This window comes from Daktulosphaira vitifoliae, unplaced genomic scaffold, assembly GCF_025091365.1.
Source record: "Daktulosphaira vitifoliae isolate Bord-2020 unplaced genomic scaffold, ASM2509136v1 Scaffold_1, whole genome shotgun sequence".
NCBI lineage: Eukaryota > Metazoa > Arthropoda > Insecta > Hemiptera > Phylloxeridae > Daktulosphaira > Daktulosphaira vitifoliae.
The window spans coordinates 59,008,476-59,022,565 of NW_026099572.1; the positions used below are offsets into that span (position 1 = coordinate 59,008,476).

Consider the following 14,090-nt stretch of genomic DNA (forward strand, 5'->3'; position numbering starts at 1 on the left):
CTCATAGTAGGGCGACGGCTGATAAAGGTGGCACGAGTCGCAGGGCATCGTGTATAACGAAGCGACGCGGGCCGTGTCAACTGGACACAACTATGCCACGACCCCACTGTGCTGTTGTTTTGAATCTAAGAAATACTAATCTGAATATAATTAAAGAAATAGAAATTGATGTTGCTTTTGTAATTATCCACCAATTTCTTAGAATAAAAAACTTAAACAGTAGAGAATATAATAGTAGAATTTAAGATCTTAAATAATAGTTAATATCTGTTCATTTAACTGTATTGACTCTTAGATCGTAATGGAGTTGGTTATATGAAACACACCAAGGAACTTCAATGAAAATACATTGTACAATCTTTTTATTTTATGTCATTAAATATATTCAACTTGAAAAATTCAACAAAATTATTAATTTTAAATCCAAATTCTTAACATTATCAATATCTTAATAAGTGAAATATAAAATAAAATAAACTTTTTATTCGAAAATAACAAAATGTTAGTAATTATTTTTTTAAAATAATTGATCAAAATAGATGAATAATTTTTTTATTAGATATAGTTAAATGAATACAAATTGCACAATTCTACAATATTATTAATTTTTAATTCATATTCTGAAAAATAATATCTTTAGTTATTTCTTTCATTCATTCAGCTGGTTTTTTTATTTAACGATGTTTACTGTAATTTTGTTGATGAAAGATCATTTGTACTATTATTTTTCTAATTATTATTTTTATTATTTTTTTTTTTTTATTTTCTCATTTTATGTAATTGTTAAGCTATAATAATACTTTGTATTGAAAGCCAATAAAAAATAACAATATTTTATTAAGTGAAATATAAATTAAGAATAATTTTTTATTCGAAAATAACAAATTGTTAGTAATGTAGTTCTAACCAGTTGCAGTACCACTGCTAACACCTATACCTAATAAAAAATTATTTGTTTTTTAATTACATATTGTTAAATGAATACAAATTGCACAATTCTACAGTAGTATTAATTTTTAATTCATATTCTTAAAAATAAAAATATCTTAATAAGTGAAATATTAATTTAGACAAATTTTTTATTCGAAAATAACAAATTGTTAGTAATTTATTACATACCAGTTGAAGTACCACGACGATCATATTCGCCTAAAAATAAATGATTAATTTATTTATTACATATCCTTAAATAATTGAAATTGAAAATTCAACAAAATTAATAAGTTATATACAAATTACAAAATTATCAATATTTAAATATGATAAATTTATAATAAAATAAACTTTTTATTCGAAAATAACAAATTGTTAGTAATGTATTTCTTACCAGTTACAGTACCACTAATAACACCTATACCTAACAAAAAATGATTTTTTTTTTTATTACATATTGTTAAATGAATACAATTTGCACAATTCTACAATAGTATTAATTTTTAATTTATATTCTTAAAAATAACAATATTTTAATAAATGATATATAAATTAAGAAAAATTTTTTATTCGAAAATAACAAATTGTTAGTAATTTATTTCTTACCAGTTGAAGTACCACGACGATCACATGCGCCTTAAAATAGATGATTAATTTTTATATTACACGTGTAAAATAAATGAAAAGTGAAGAATTCAACAAAATTATTAATTTTTAAACCATATTATTAAAATTATCAATATTTTAATATGATAAATTCAAAATAAAATAAACTTAATATTTGAAAATAACAAATTGTTAGTAATTTATTTTTTACCAGTTGAAGTACCACTGCTAATTCCTGTACCTAAACAAAAATGATTTGTTTTTTTATTACTTATCGTTAACTGAATACAAATTGCACAATTCTACAGTAGTATTAATTTTTAATTCATATTCTTAAAAATAAAAATATCTTAATAAGTGAAATATTAATTTAGAAAAATTTTTTATTCGAAAATAACAAATTATTATTAATTTATTTCATACCAGTTGAAGTACCACGACGATCACATGCGCCTTAAAATAGATGATTAATTTTTATATTACACGTGTAAAATAAATGAAAAGTGAAGAATTCAACAAAATTATTAATTTTTAAACCATATTATTAAAATTATCAATATTTTAATATGATAAATTCAAAATAAAATAAACTTAATATTTGAAAATAACAAATTGTTAGTAATTTATTTTTTACCAGTTGAAGTACCACTGCTAATTCCTGTACCTAAACAAAAATGATTTGTTTTTTTATTACTTATCGTTAACTGAATACAAATTGCACAATTCTACAGTAGTATTAATTTTTAATTCATATTCTTAAAAATAAAAATATCTTAATAAGTGAAATATTAATTTAGACAAATTTTTTATTCGAAAATAACAAATTGTTAGTAATTTATTACATACCAGTTGAAGTACCACGACGATCATATTCGCCTAAAAATAAATGATTAATTTATTTATTACATATCCTTAAATAATTGAAATTGAAAATTCAACAAAATTAATAAGTTATATACAAATTACAAAATTATCAATATTTAAATATGATAAATTTATAATAAAATAAACTTTTTATTCGAAAATAACAAATTGTTAGTAATGTATTTCTTACCAGTTACAGTACCACTAATAACACCTATACCTAACAAAAAATGATTTTTTTTTTTATTACATATTGTTAAATGAATACAATTTGCACAATTCTACAATAGTATTAATTTTTAATTCATATTCTTAAAAATAACAATATTTTAATAAATGATATATAAATTAAGAAAAATTTTTTATTCGAAAATAACAAATTGTTATTAATTTATTTCTTACCAGTTGAAGTACCACGACGATCACATGCGCCTTAAAATAGATGATTAATTTTTATATTACACGTGTAAAATAAATGAAAAGTGAAGAATTCAACAAAATTATTAATTTTTAAACCATATTATTAAAATTATCAATATTTTAATATGATAAATTCAAAATAAAATAAACTTAATATTTGAAAATAACAAATTGTTAGTAATTTATTTTTTACCAGTTGAAGTACCACTGCTAATTCCTGTACCTAAACAAAAATTATTTGTTTTTTAATTACATATTGTTAAATGAATACAAATTGCACAATTCTACAGTAGTATTAATTTTTAATTCATATTCTTAAAAATAAAAATATCTTAATAAGTGAAATATTAATTTAGACAAATTTTTTATTCGAAAATAACAAATTGTTAGTAATTTATTACATACCAGTTGAAGTACCACGACGATCATATTCGCCTAAAAATAAATGATTAATTTATTTATTACATATCCTTAAATAATTGAAATTGAAAATTCAACAAAATTAATAAGTTATATACAAATTACAAAATTATCAATATTTAAATATGATAAATTTATAATAAAATAAACTTTTTATTCGAAAATAACAAATTGTTAGTAATGTATTTCTTACCAGTTACAGTACCACTAATAACACCTATACCTAACAAAAAATGATTTTTTTTTTTATTACATATTGTTAAATGAATACAATTTGCACAATTCTACAATAGTATTAATTTTTAATTTATATTCTTAAAAATAACAATATTTTAATAAATGATATATAAATTAAGAAAAATTTTTTATTCGAAAATAACAAATTGTTAGTAATTTATTTCTTACCAGTTGAAGTACCACGACGATCACATGCGCCTTAAAATAGATGATTAATTTTTATATTACACGTGTAAAATAAATGAAAAGTGAAGAATTCAACAAAATTATTAATTTTTAAACCATATTATTAAAATTATCAATATTTTAATATGATAAATTCAAAATAAAATAAACTTAATATTTGAAAATAACAAATTGTTAGTAATTTATTTTTTACCAGTTGAAGTACCACTGCTAATTCCTGTACCTAAACAAAAATTATTTGTTTTTTAATTACATATTGTTAAATGAATACAAATTGCACAATTCTACAGTAGTATTAATTTTTAATTCATATTCTTAAAAATAAAAATATCTTAATAAGTGAAATATTAATTTAGACAAATTTTTTATTCGAAAATAACAAATTGTTAGTAATTTATTACATACCAGTTGAAGTACCACGACGATCATATTCGCCTAAAAATAAATGATTAATTTATTTATTACATATCCTTAAATAATTGAAATTGAAAATTCAACAAAATTAATAAGTTATATACAAATTACAAAATTATCAATATTTAAATATGATAAATTTATAATAAAATAAACTTTTTATTCGAAAATAACAAATTGTTAGTAATGTATTTCTTACCAGTTACAGTACCACTAATAACACCTATACCTAACAAAAAATGATTTTTTTTTTTATTACATATTGTTAAATGAATACAATTTGCACAATTCTACAATAGTATTAATTTTTAATTCATATTCTTAAAAATAACAATATTTTAATAAATGATATATAAATTAAGAAAAATTTTTTATTCGAAAATAACAAATTGTTATTAATTTATTTCTTACCAGTTGAAGTACCACGACGATCACATGCGCCTTAAAATAGATGATTAATTTTTATATTACACGTGTAAAATAAATGAAAAGTGAAGAATTCAACAAAATTATTAATTTTTAAACCATATTATTAAAATTATCAATATTTTAATATGATAAATTCAAAATAAAATAAACTTAATATTTGAAAATAACAAATTGTTAGTAATTTATTTTTTACCAGTTGAAGTACCACTGCTAATTCCTGTACCTAAACAAAAATGATTTGTTTTTTTATTACTTATCGTTAACTGAATACAAATTGCACAATTCTAAAATATAATTTTGATTTAAATTTAAATTACTAATATTTTGAACATTTTATTAAGTGAAATATAAATTAAGAAAAATTTTTTATTCGAATATAACAAATTGTTAGTAATTTATTTCTTACCAGTTGAAGTACCACGACGATCACATGCGCCTTAAAATAGATGATTAATTTTTATATTACACGTGTAAAATAAATGAAAAGTGAAGAATTCAACAAAATTATTAATTTTTAAACCATATTATTAAAATTATCAATATTTTAATATGATAAATTCAAAATAAAATAAACTTAATATTTGAAAATAACAAATTGTTAGTAATTTATTTTTTACCAGTTGAAGTACCACTGCTAATTCCTGTACCTAAACATAAATGATTTGTTTTTTTATTACTTATCGTTAACTGAATACAAATTGCACAATTCTAAAATATAATTTTGATTTAAATTTAAATTACTAATATTTTGAACATCTTATTAAGTGAAATATAAATTAAGAATAATTTTTTATTCGAAAATAACAAATTGTTAGTAATGTATTTCTTACCAGTTACAGTACCACTGCTAACACCTATACCTAACCAAAAATGATTTTGTTTTTTATTAAATTTTGTTAAATGAATACAAATTGCACAATTCTACAATAATATTAATTTTTAATTCATATTCTTAAAAATAAAAATATCTTAATAAGTGAAATATTAATTTAGAAAAATTTTTTATTCGAAAATAACAAATTGTTACTAATTTATTTCATACCAGTTGAAGTACCACGACGATCACATTCGCCTAAAAATAAATGATTAATTTTTTTATTACATATCGTTAAATAATTGAAATTGAAAAATCCAATAAAATTAATAAGTTAAATACAAATTACAAAATTATCAATATTTAAATATGATAAATTTATAATAAAATAAACTTTTTATTCGAAAATAACAAATTGTTAGTAATGTATTTCTTACCAGTTACAGTACCACTGCTAACACCTATACCTAAACAAACATGATAAGGTTTTTATGATATATCTTAAAATGAATTAAAATTGCACAATTCAATAATTTTATTAATTTTAAATTAAAATTGTTAACATTATTAATATTTTAGAAGTGAAATATAAATTAAAATAAACTTTTAATTCAAAATTGACAAAATTATACTAATTTATTTCTTACCAAATGAAGTACCACTGATATCATTTTTACCTAAACAAAAATGATCAGTCTTTTTATTATTTTTCATTAAATATAGTCTAATTGAAAAATTAAACAAAATCATTAATTTTAGAGTAATGATATTAACATTATTAATATCTTAATAAGTGAAAATTAAAATAGAATAAAGTTATTATTCAAAAATAACAAAATGTTAGTAAAGAAGAGTAAAATAGTGGTTTCTAGGCCCTCTAGGAATCCTCAATTTTTAAAAATGTCTTTTTCAAGTGATGGGGAGGGGTGTAGTCAGTGTCATACAGAGGTCGTGATCTCTAGATGGTGCGACAAAGGGGTGGGCGTGGTCTTATAATCGAGGAGTAAAGGGGAGGCGTGATCTTATCATTGAGGTGGTAAAGAGTGTCGTAGTCTAGTGTTAAGTTCGGGGTTTTATGGTCATTCAAAGGGGCGGTTATAAACTATAGTGTGCATGCGCACTATATTTTTATGTCAGCGGTGGGGAAGGTAACCATTCAAAAATAGTTGTTTTCCTCCTACGGTGTTATTTACTGGAGAATAAGGTAAATCTCATGTTTACTAATAACGGTAACTGAATTACGTACGTTTAAATGTACGCATTACATTGAAATAGTGTACGTCAAGTAGCGCCCGCCACGATCATAAGTGTCCTTGACTATTCTTAAAACATATTTATTTAATATTAACGCTACATTGGTGTCTGTCAACAATTCCTAAAGAGGGAGGGGGTATTGAAACTTGACATAAATTAACCTAATGGGAGAGGTGGGGATGAATCCAACTTAAACTAACAACGTTTTCTATGAATGTTATTATTGCCTATCAGACGCTTAGGTAAGCATATTTCCAATATCAAAGATGTCGCCGCACAGTAATAATCACTGCTGTAATTCATTTTATGAGATTAATGACAATGTCTGTTGTTATGGCATTATAATTTCTAAAAATTTTATCCTCGACTTCCAGATGTTAAGGTCAGCATATTTCCAACAACAAAAGTAGCGCCATATTATAACGTTAATAGGTCAGCATTTTAATTTTTACATAGTACTTTATCATTGCTTCACAGATGCTTAGAAAACCATCTCTTATATATTAGTATATTACATTTAATTAAATATAATTAATATATTTACTATAATTGGTAATATATTTTTAGAATTAACTATGTGTATGTTCGTCGTTATCAGTTGCTATAATAGTATAATCGCTATTATTATTATTATTTTCTACTGCGCCTTTAAAATAATAATATGTGTATTGCATTTTATTTTATTATATTTAATTTGACATTTTTATTTTATACCTATAACTAGCGGTATTACATTTAAACAGGCACGTAGACAAGGGTGGGCCTGGGTGGGCCTGGCCCCACTTAAATTTAATGTGGCCCAGAGCCGGCCCCCCCAAATTTAAAATTCAATTATTTTTACGAATTATCAAAAACGTGCTAGGCCTTATATACATTGATGATTACTATTGAGTAATACAGTTATTATTATGGCTGTATTTTCATTTTTATATTCATAGACAACGTTATTTGAAAAAGATAACGTTCTAGACGTAATAATAAATGGAATAGCAATTACTCCAAACGTGGTTGTAGGTAAATTTTTTTTAACTCTGGTCTAACAAATGATAACAAACTACCAAGTATCTGCATTGATTAGAATCTAGTTGATTACAAAATTCGATAGAGTATACTCTATAAAAAATTTTTGATAAATCTTATCTTTAATTTTTTTCTTTTTTTATAATTTAGTAGTTACAATAGGTAATTTATTTGTTTTTGTTAATTTGTTATTTGCGTGCTCTAAATAATAGTAATTAAAATATGACTAAAAAAAGGCAGGAATTGTTTTTAATTTTAAATAAAATAAAATAAAATTTTACATTGTTTATAATTTATATTTATTTTAAAATTTTTTATAACTTAATTGTTATTAGTATTTAGGAATAAATTATTTTTTCTTAATAGCTTAAAAGTTGAAAAATTAAATCAGCTTATGTTCATATCATTATTTTATTAGCTTCGATGCAAAGCTGAGAAGGTATTATTTTTACTATGGTGTGTTTTTTTTTGTGTCTGTTACCACTTTTTCTCAGCTCTCACTGAACTCATTTCTTTCAGTAATACGTCAAAAGATCACAAATCGTATCTAGTCGAAGACATTACCCTCAAAAATTGCCATAACTTTTTTATAAAGATGTATGATATCGTTACTTTTCATTTGATATATTTTTTTTATAAATCTGACCCTTTACCTGCCCACGGGGGGGATTTAAAATGACAACTTTTTCACAAAAAATTAACTTTTTTCAATTAAATTTTAAAAATGTTCCGGAAAGTCTGACACTTTTATCTATATCTTAAATTAAAGCTAACGTAATGTACTATTTTATTTAAAAAAATTTCGGAGTTAATTTTGTCTTCACGGTGAAAATGGCTACCAAATGATAATTTTGTGTAAAAATTCTCGATTTTGTATTTTACATTTTTAACTTTATAATGCTATAACTTTTTGAAAAATGTATGGATCAGCACAATTTTTTTATGAGAAATAATATTTTTTAATAATCTCTTTTTCATTCGACATACTTTATCTTAATCAGGATATTAATAAGGAAATAGCAGATTATGTAACTTTTGGAATAATCCACCAATTTTCGAAAAATAAACACAAATTTTGAACTTGTAAGATTCATAGAATGGGATACTGTTTAAGAAGGAGTGGAGGGACCCCCCCCACAATCTTTTCATGGTAAACAAATTATGGAAAATGATACAAAGGCCCAAAATTGTTGGCCCCTCCAATAAACATTTTCTGGCTACGTGCCTGCATTTAAAGTCCCACTCCTACCACCAGCACCCACGAATCTTCACTGCGTTTAACATTAAATGTAAACATTACATTGAAATAGTGTACATCATGTAGCGGCCGCCGCCACCACACTTGTCCTTGACTATTCCTTGAACGACTTGTTAACAAACTCTATGATGTTATTGTTGGTTACAATTAAGTAATTGTCACCGTCGAGAACGTCCTACATACAATAGTTGGTAATAACACTTCGGTGATAAAACCTAGGTGGGTAAACCAAATCAAGTCAATTGGGTATGAGGTGCGCACAATGGGTGAAACCCAACGAAAACTAACCTAAATGGTAGGTACGCGTTAATCCTTGAACGTGCCTATAGTACGCGTTGAGTCCACGTGTTTGACGTGCCGTAGCCCTAAACGCAAAAGCTTTCTTCACTGCCCATGAGTACCTTGCTATATCGCATATATTGTTAAACGAACGCCGCCGCCCAGCCTCCGATAGTTTCTAACATCCTTTGTGTAGTATCTGAACCTGTTTAAACCAACCCAAACTTGTCTAAACAAGATCTTCGGCCTCTATAAAAGAACGTCACATTAATTTCAGACTCATTCACTTACTATCTTTTCTAAAACGATTATACCAAAAAACCATTTGTTTGATTATTTCTATTAGTTGTCCTTAAGAATTTCTGTGACTTGTTATCTTTTGATATAAAATAAAGTAAGTAATACATTTAGATATATTTTTCATTTAAACTGTTTTCTAATGACTTTGGTTACTAGTTTATGTTTAGAATTGTTTAAAACTTTATTAATTTTTTATTTTAGAATGTAACAATTAAAGAAACAGTTGAACGATCAGACTAAATTATAAAGATATTCAAAAATAAGTGATCTGGAGGAACACACGCCATACAAAGTCATATCTATGAAAAATACAAGCACACAAAATTGGGTTCTCGTTGTTGGTTGTCTATTCAACAATATAAATGTGTTTATCCCAAGATTAAAATTAACTAATGAAGAAATCGAAGCTTACAATATCAACAATGATGATAAAAAATTACATTTATTATATAGAGGCAAAAGTGAAAATGCATATTTGTTTGATTTTCAGTAATTTGTTAATATTTTTCCTTGTTTTTTAAACTTATTTATATTAAACAAAAAAAACGTCACATAAGTGTTTAATTGACGTTAACGCACAATTGATTATTTGAAAACTATAAATTTATTATTTTAATATTTTACACGCGCAAATAAAAAATCGTGAACTAGCAAACGTCTTATGTACCAGGTATGTAGATTTTTACGATTATTAACATTTTAATATCTCTTTAAGTTTATCACTCCTACTATTTTTATTTCCAATAAATAAATAATTCATTTTATTTTTTATTAAAGCTTCCTAGTTTACATCTGCTTCGTCACGTGTTTCGTTAGCCGTGTTTTGTGAGCGGGGGGAACGTTATACCTAAGGTATAAACGGCGGCAGGGGCGGTAGGAATATAAATATATATATATATACGTGAGGCACGGTATTGGTCAGTCAAAATAAAAATTTGTTTATATATATATATAAAATTTATGTCACGCACGCGTATACGGGTACGAAAACCAAAAATAAAATTATACAGGAAAATATTGTTATCGTCGAATGGTGAGCGGGGTGGGGAGAATGCGTTACGACAGTCTAGTCTCAAGGCTATAGACGACGGATACGCGAGAATAATATCACGTGGCGCTTGGAGATTTACAAACAACAAACACACAACCCACAACATACACGTGAAACTAATATAAGAGTGTTAAAAAGTAATTTAAAAATATTTAATTATCGTTATGAGATATAGCTATTATCTATATATTTTTTCATATTAATATTGTTAACTTATTTGGTTAGTATACAATAGTTTGATTTTTACAACAATGGTAACTTAACGGTATACTTGAAAATAAAAAAATGGTGAAAACATTTAGATTATAAATTTAATTTTTGAATATAAATTTTTTTTCTCGATATTGATATATTCAGATATCGGAAATAATTTTTATTTTCAATGTTGCTTAATAATATAGCTGTAATTTAGTACAATATCAATATCATAAAAGAAATCGTTGACGTACTCTATAATTATAAGAGTAATCAAATGATGATAAGAGTTGTAGTATTTGCATTTAGTTGAACAATTCCGTTCATTATAGATATTTTTGGTTTTTTTTGTGAAATTCAATCTAGTATGTTTTTTTTTTAATTTTATTTCGCTAAAAGTATAAAGATTTAAGAGTGCATTTATCATTAATTGTACATCCACATATTAGAAATAAATTGTCAACTATAATTTTTTTTAATGAATTTGAATTCTGTACATTTTTAAGGGTATATAACTTGACTAGTTACCCAACACGATTTTTTAAAACTGATTTAGTAAAATTACAAGGAACATCTAAGGCGTATTTACTAGGGTAGCATTGTTGTAGTGTAATATATTTTAGTGAGTTTGTAATGACTAAATATCAACTATGTGTATTATTTGTATAAGTTACCTCTGTTGACAATGACTCGAGTTCGACATACTGGACATGTATCATTACTTTGTAACCATGGCAATATACATACTCGACAATATGTATGTGCACATGGTAGTGCATAAATATCTTCGCTTATCGTATTCTTACAAATAGGACATTCTACAAAATATATATAACAAAATAAAAGTAAAATATTATAATGCTAATATTAGAATGTTTTAAATATTTCAATAAATGGCGTGTAACGTAAAATGTAGGAGTTCTGTTTTTTTTTGTATATTATATGACTTTATTTTAAATATTTTTAAATTCCCATTATCAACTTATTAGTCGAAGATGCTAAAAAATGGAAGTACTAACATTCAATGCTCACTTATAAATATTAATATTTATGTTAAAATTCTTTAAATGAACTTCTCCTTATAAAATATTAAATTTGATAGGAATAATCAAAAAATCAAAGAACAATTTATTAAATAGTACTCGTTATAAAATTAAATATATTTATAACTAAAAAAATTGAGTCACATTTCCATTAATTTAATCAAGTAATTAAAAATAACTTTGTTCATAAGAATATACAGTGTTATGTAAGGATACAGGTAAATTGTTATAAAAAATGAGAACAATAGAAACTCGTTACATTACTTACTGATAAGTACATTACAATGGTAATATTATGAAATTTGCCGTTATATAACTTAATCTAATTAATCTTAATATTTGAAGGATCACCAGCATCATCTACTACTAAATATAGTAGATTTGTCTTTTTTATTTTATATATTATTATTTTATTCGATTGAATTTAGGGATAACAGTTCATCAAAAATCCAAGGGAATACAAAATTATGTATGTTTAATAGATTTTAATAACGCCATGATGTTATTTATCATAAAAACTTTTCATTCTATCCAATGGCAAAATAAACTATGTAAAAGCAAATAATTTTCTTTCATTCAATTATAAAGTGCCTAAACTGAAATTAAATTTATTAAATGCAAAAATTTTATGAAAAAAACTTATTTAAGCTTTAAAAATCTGTTTCAATATAAATTTTACTTTGGTAAAAACACATGAATATATAAGACCTTATGATTAAAAATATATTTCGCTAATTGTAGTAAAGATTTATAAAATCAAACATGACATTACTATCATAACAAAATATGAAATTATTTATAATACTTATTATATTATTTGACCGAATGATTTTTAATTATTTATTTTTATTGTAAGTTCCAAAAAGTTTTAAATGTAAAGTACAACCGATTAAAGGTATATCGAAACTTTATGGATGTGTTTATGTATAAAAATAATAATTAATGTTAATTGAAGAAGCGAATAAACATAATTTATTGTTTTACAAAAAAAACTTAGTAATACACAATGTAAATCATATGTATTGAGCCGTAATATTATCTTAATGTTAGTAATTATTTGCTTACTAATTGAAGAACCAGCACCATCAACTTCAACTAAACATCGTAGATTTGTTGTTTTATTTAAAGTCGCTTAAAGTTTTAAAATTCAAGAGCATATGGAATTATTAATTGTATCCTATTATAATATTACACTCTTTTACCTTTCTTTCCTATTATTTAATTTTTGTTTATTACACAATATTATTTTTATTATCATTATTTTAAGAACTATAATTATTCAAAAATTAAACTAATTACTCACATTAACTGAATGTTAGTAATTTTAAAATAATTAATTTTACATCCATAATTATGGTTTTTATTTACTTTAATTTACTTAATGTATAGATTAAACCAAAAATCTTGTTTGAGCATTAAAAATGTTTCAAAAAAAAATTTTATTTTGATAAAAAAGCATGAACAATTATTTTGATTTTTTAATTAAAAAGTCACTTCTAAAGATGACCAAACAGTCCTGTCTTTCTGGCGAAATTAAGTATCTCTCTGGGTTTTATTGAATTAAATATAACTAAAAATAGTCGACCATCAAATGAATTTTAACGTTGGTTAAATAACTAATCCCAACTATAGACAGGATTATAATTTAAAATTATTATTTCAAATCCTTAATATTCTTTTAATATTGTTTTGTTTAGTTTTTAGTTTAAATAAGTTTGATATTCATTTAATGTATTTTGTGTATTTAAAATATTGTCATTTTTTATGCACTTCTCTAATTTACAGGGGTTGAAGAGAATTTTTTTAATTTTAAAGGCCATTTTATTATATTTCTAAATTTTTTATTTTGTTTTATATTATTAACCAGTTATGATTTGTCATTTTTTCAACGACCTATCGTTTATTAGTTCAAATAATTGTTGAAGAGTTATAGGGATCGACGATCAGAAGTAGAAAGAACTAAAGATAATATGTGCAAATGGATTTTAACCACAGACGCAGGCTGTAATTTCAGGAACGTATGTATAAAATTACAAAAGGGCACAAAAACTGTAAATTAGATTTACTACTCCTTCACCTTATGATCTTTCAACGAGTACAAGAAGTACTCGGCAAATATTATAAATTCGCTTATTCATTTTATTTAATAAATACATAATAACTCAATCATTCTCATGCTCATATAAGACCAACCAGTAAAAAATGTTTTTATTTTATTTTAATAATTGTAACACAAATATTTTAATTGTATGTTTCATTTTAAGTCATTAAAAATTCTACCAAATAATAAGAGATATCGTGGATTTTATAAGAAAACAAATGAAAGATAATGTAATTAAAATTTTTCATTTCTGGGAGAAGAAGAGG

The 14,090-nt window shown here is 23.7% G+C and overlaps 1 protein-coding gene across 50 annotated transcripts in view; it reads right to left on the reverse strand.

The window, feature by feature from the left end:
* Nucleotides 1-847: 847 nt before the first annotated feature.
* LOC126908205 (putative per-hexamer repeat protein 5) overlaps nt 848-14,090 on the reverse strand; it is a 16,595-nt gene continuing 3,352 nt past the window's right edge. The window contains exons 3-29 of one of the 50 annotated variants that reach the window (XM_050690122.1): nt 12,789-12,818; nt 11,355-11,498; nt 5,971-6,000; nt 5,761-5,790; nt 5,552-5,581; nt 5,340-5,363; nt 5,127-5,156; nt 4,916-4,945; nt 4,703-4,732; nt 4,492-4,521; nt 4,280-4,309; nt 4,072-4,101; nt 3,860-3,889; nt 3,649-3,678; nt 3,437-3,466; nt 3,229-3,258; nt 3,017-3,046; nt 2,806-2,835; nt 2,594-2,623; nt 2,386-2,415; nt 2,174-2,203; nt 1,963-1,992; nt 1,751-1,780; nt 1,540-1,569; nt 1,328-1,357; nt 1,120-1,149; nt 848-937 (exon numbers count right to left, since the gene is read on the reverse strand). In XM_050690122.1, the coding sequence (XP_050546079.1) occupies nt 903-937; nt 1,120-1,149; nt 1,328-1,357; nt 1,540-1,569; nt 1,751-1,780; nt 1,963-1,992; nt 2,174-2,203; nt 2,386-2,415; nt 2,594-2,623; nt 2,806-2,835; nt 3,017-3,046; nt 3,229-3,258; nt 3,437-3,466; nt 3,649-3,678; nt 3,860-3,889; nt 4,072-4,101; nt 4,280-4,309; nt 4,492-4,521; nt 4,703-4,732; nt 4,916-4,945; nt 5,127-5,156; nt 5,340-5,363; nt 5,552-5,581; nt 5,761-5,790; nt 5,971-6,000; nt 11,355-11,498; nt 12,789-12,818 (923 nt within the window). In that variant the 3' untranslated portion in view covers nt 848-902. Of the gene's footprint in view, nt 938-1,119; nt 1,150-1,327; nt 1,358-1,539; nt 1,570-1,750; nt 1,781-1,962; nt 1,993-2,173; nt 2,204-2,385; nt 2,416-2,593; nt 2,624-2,805; nt 2,836-3,016; nt 3,047-3,228; nt 3,259-3,436; nt 3,467-3,648; nt 3,679-3,859; nt 3,890-4,071; nt 4,102-4,279; nt 4,310-4,491; nt 4,522-4,702; nt 4,733-4,915; nt 4,946-5,126; nt 5,157-5,339; nt 5,370-5,551; nt 5,582-5,760; nt 5,791-5,970; nt 6,001-11,354; nt 11,499-12,788; nt 12,819-14,090 lie in introns of all 50 variants that reach the window. The other 49 variants (XM_050690118.1, XM_050690158.1, XM_050690153.1 and 46 more) reach the window with 49 other exon arrangements.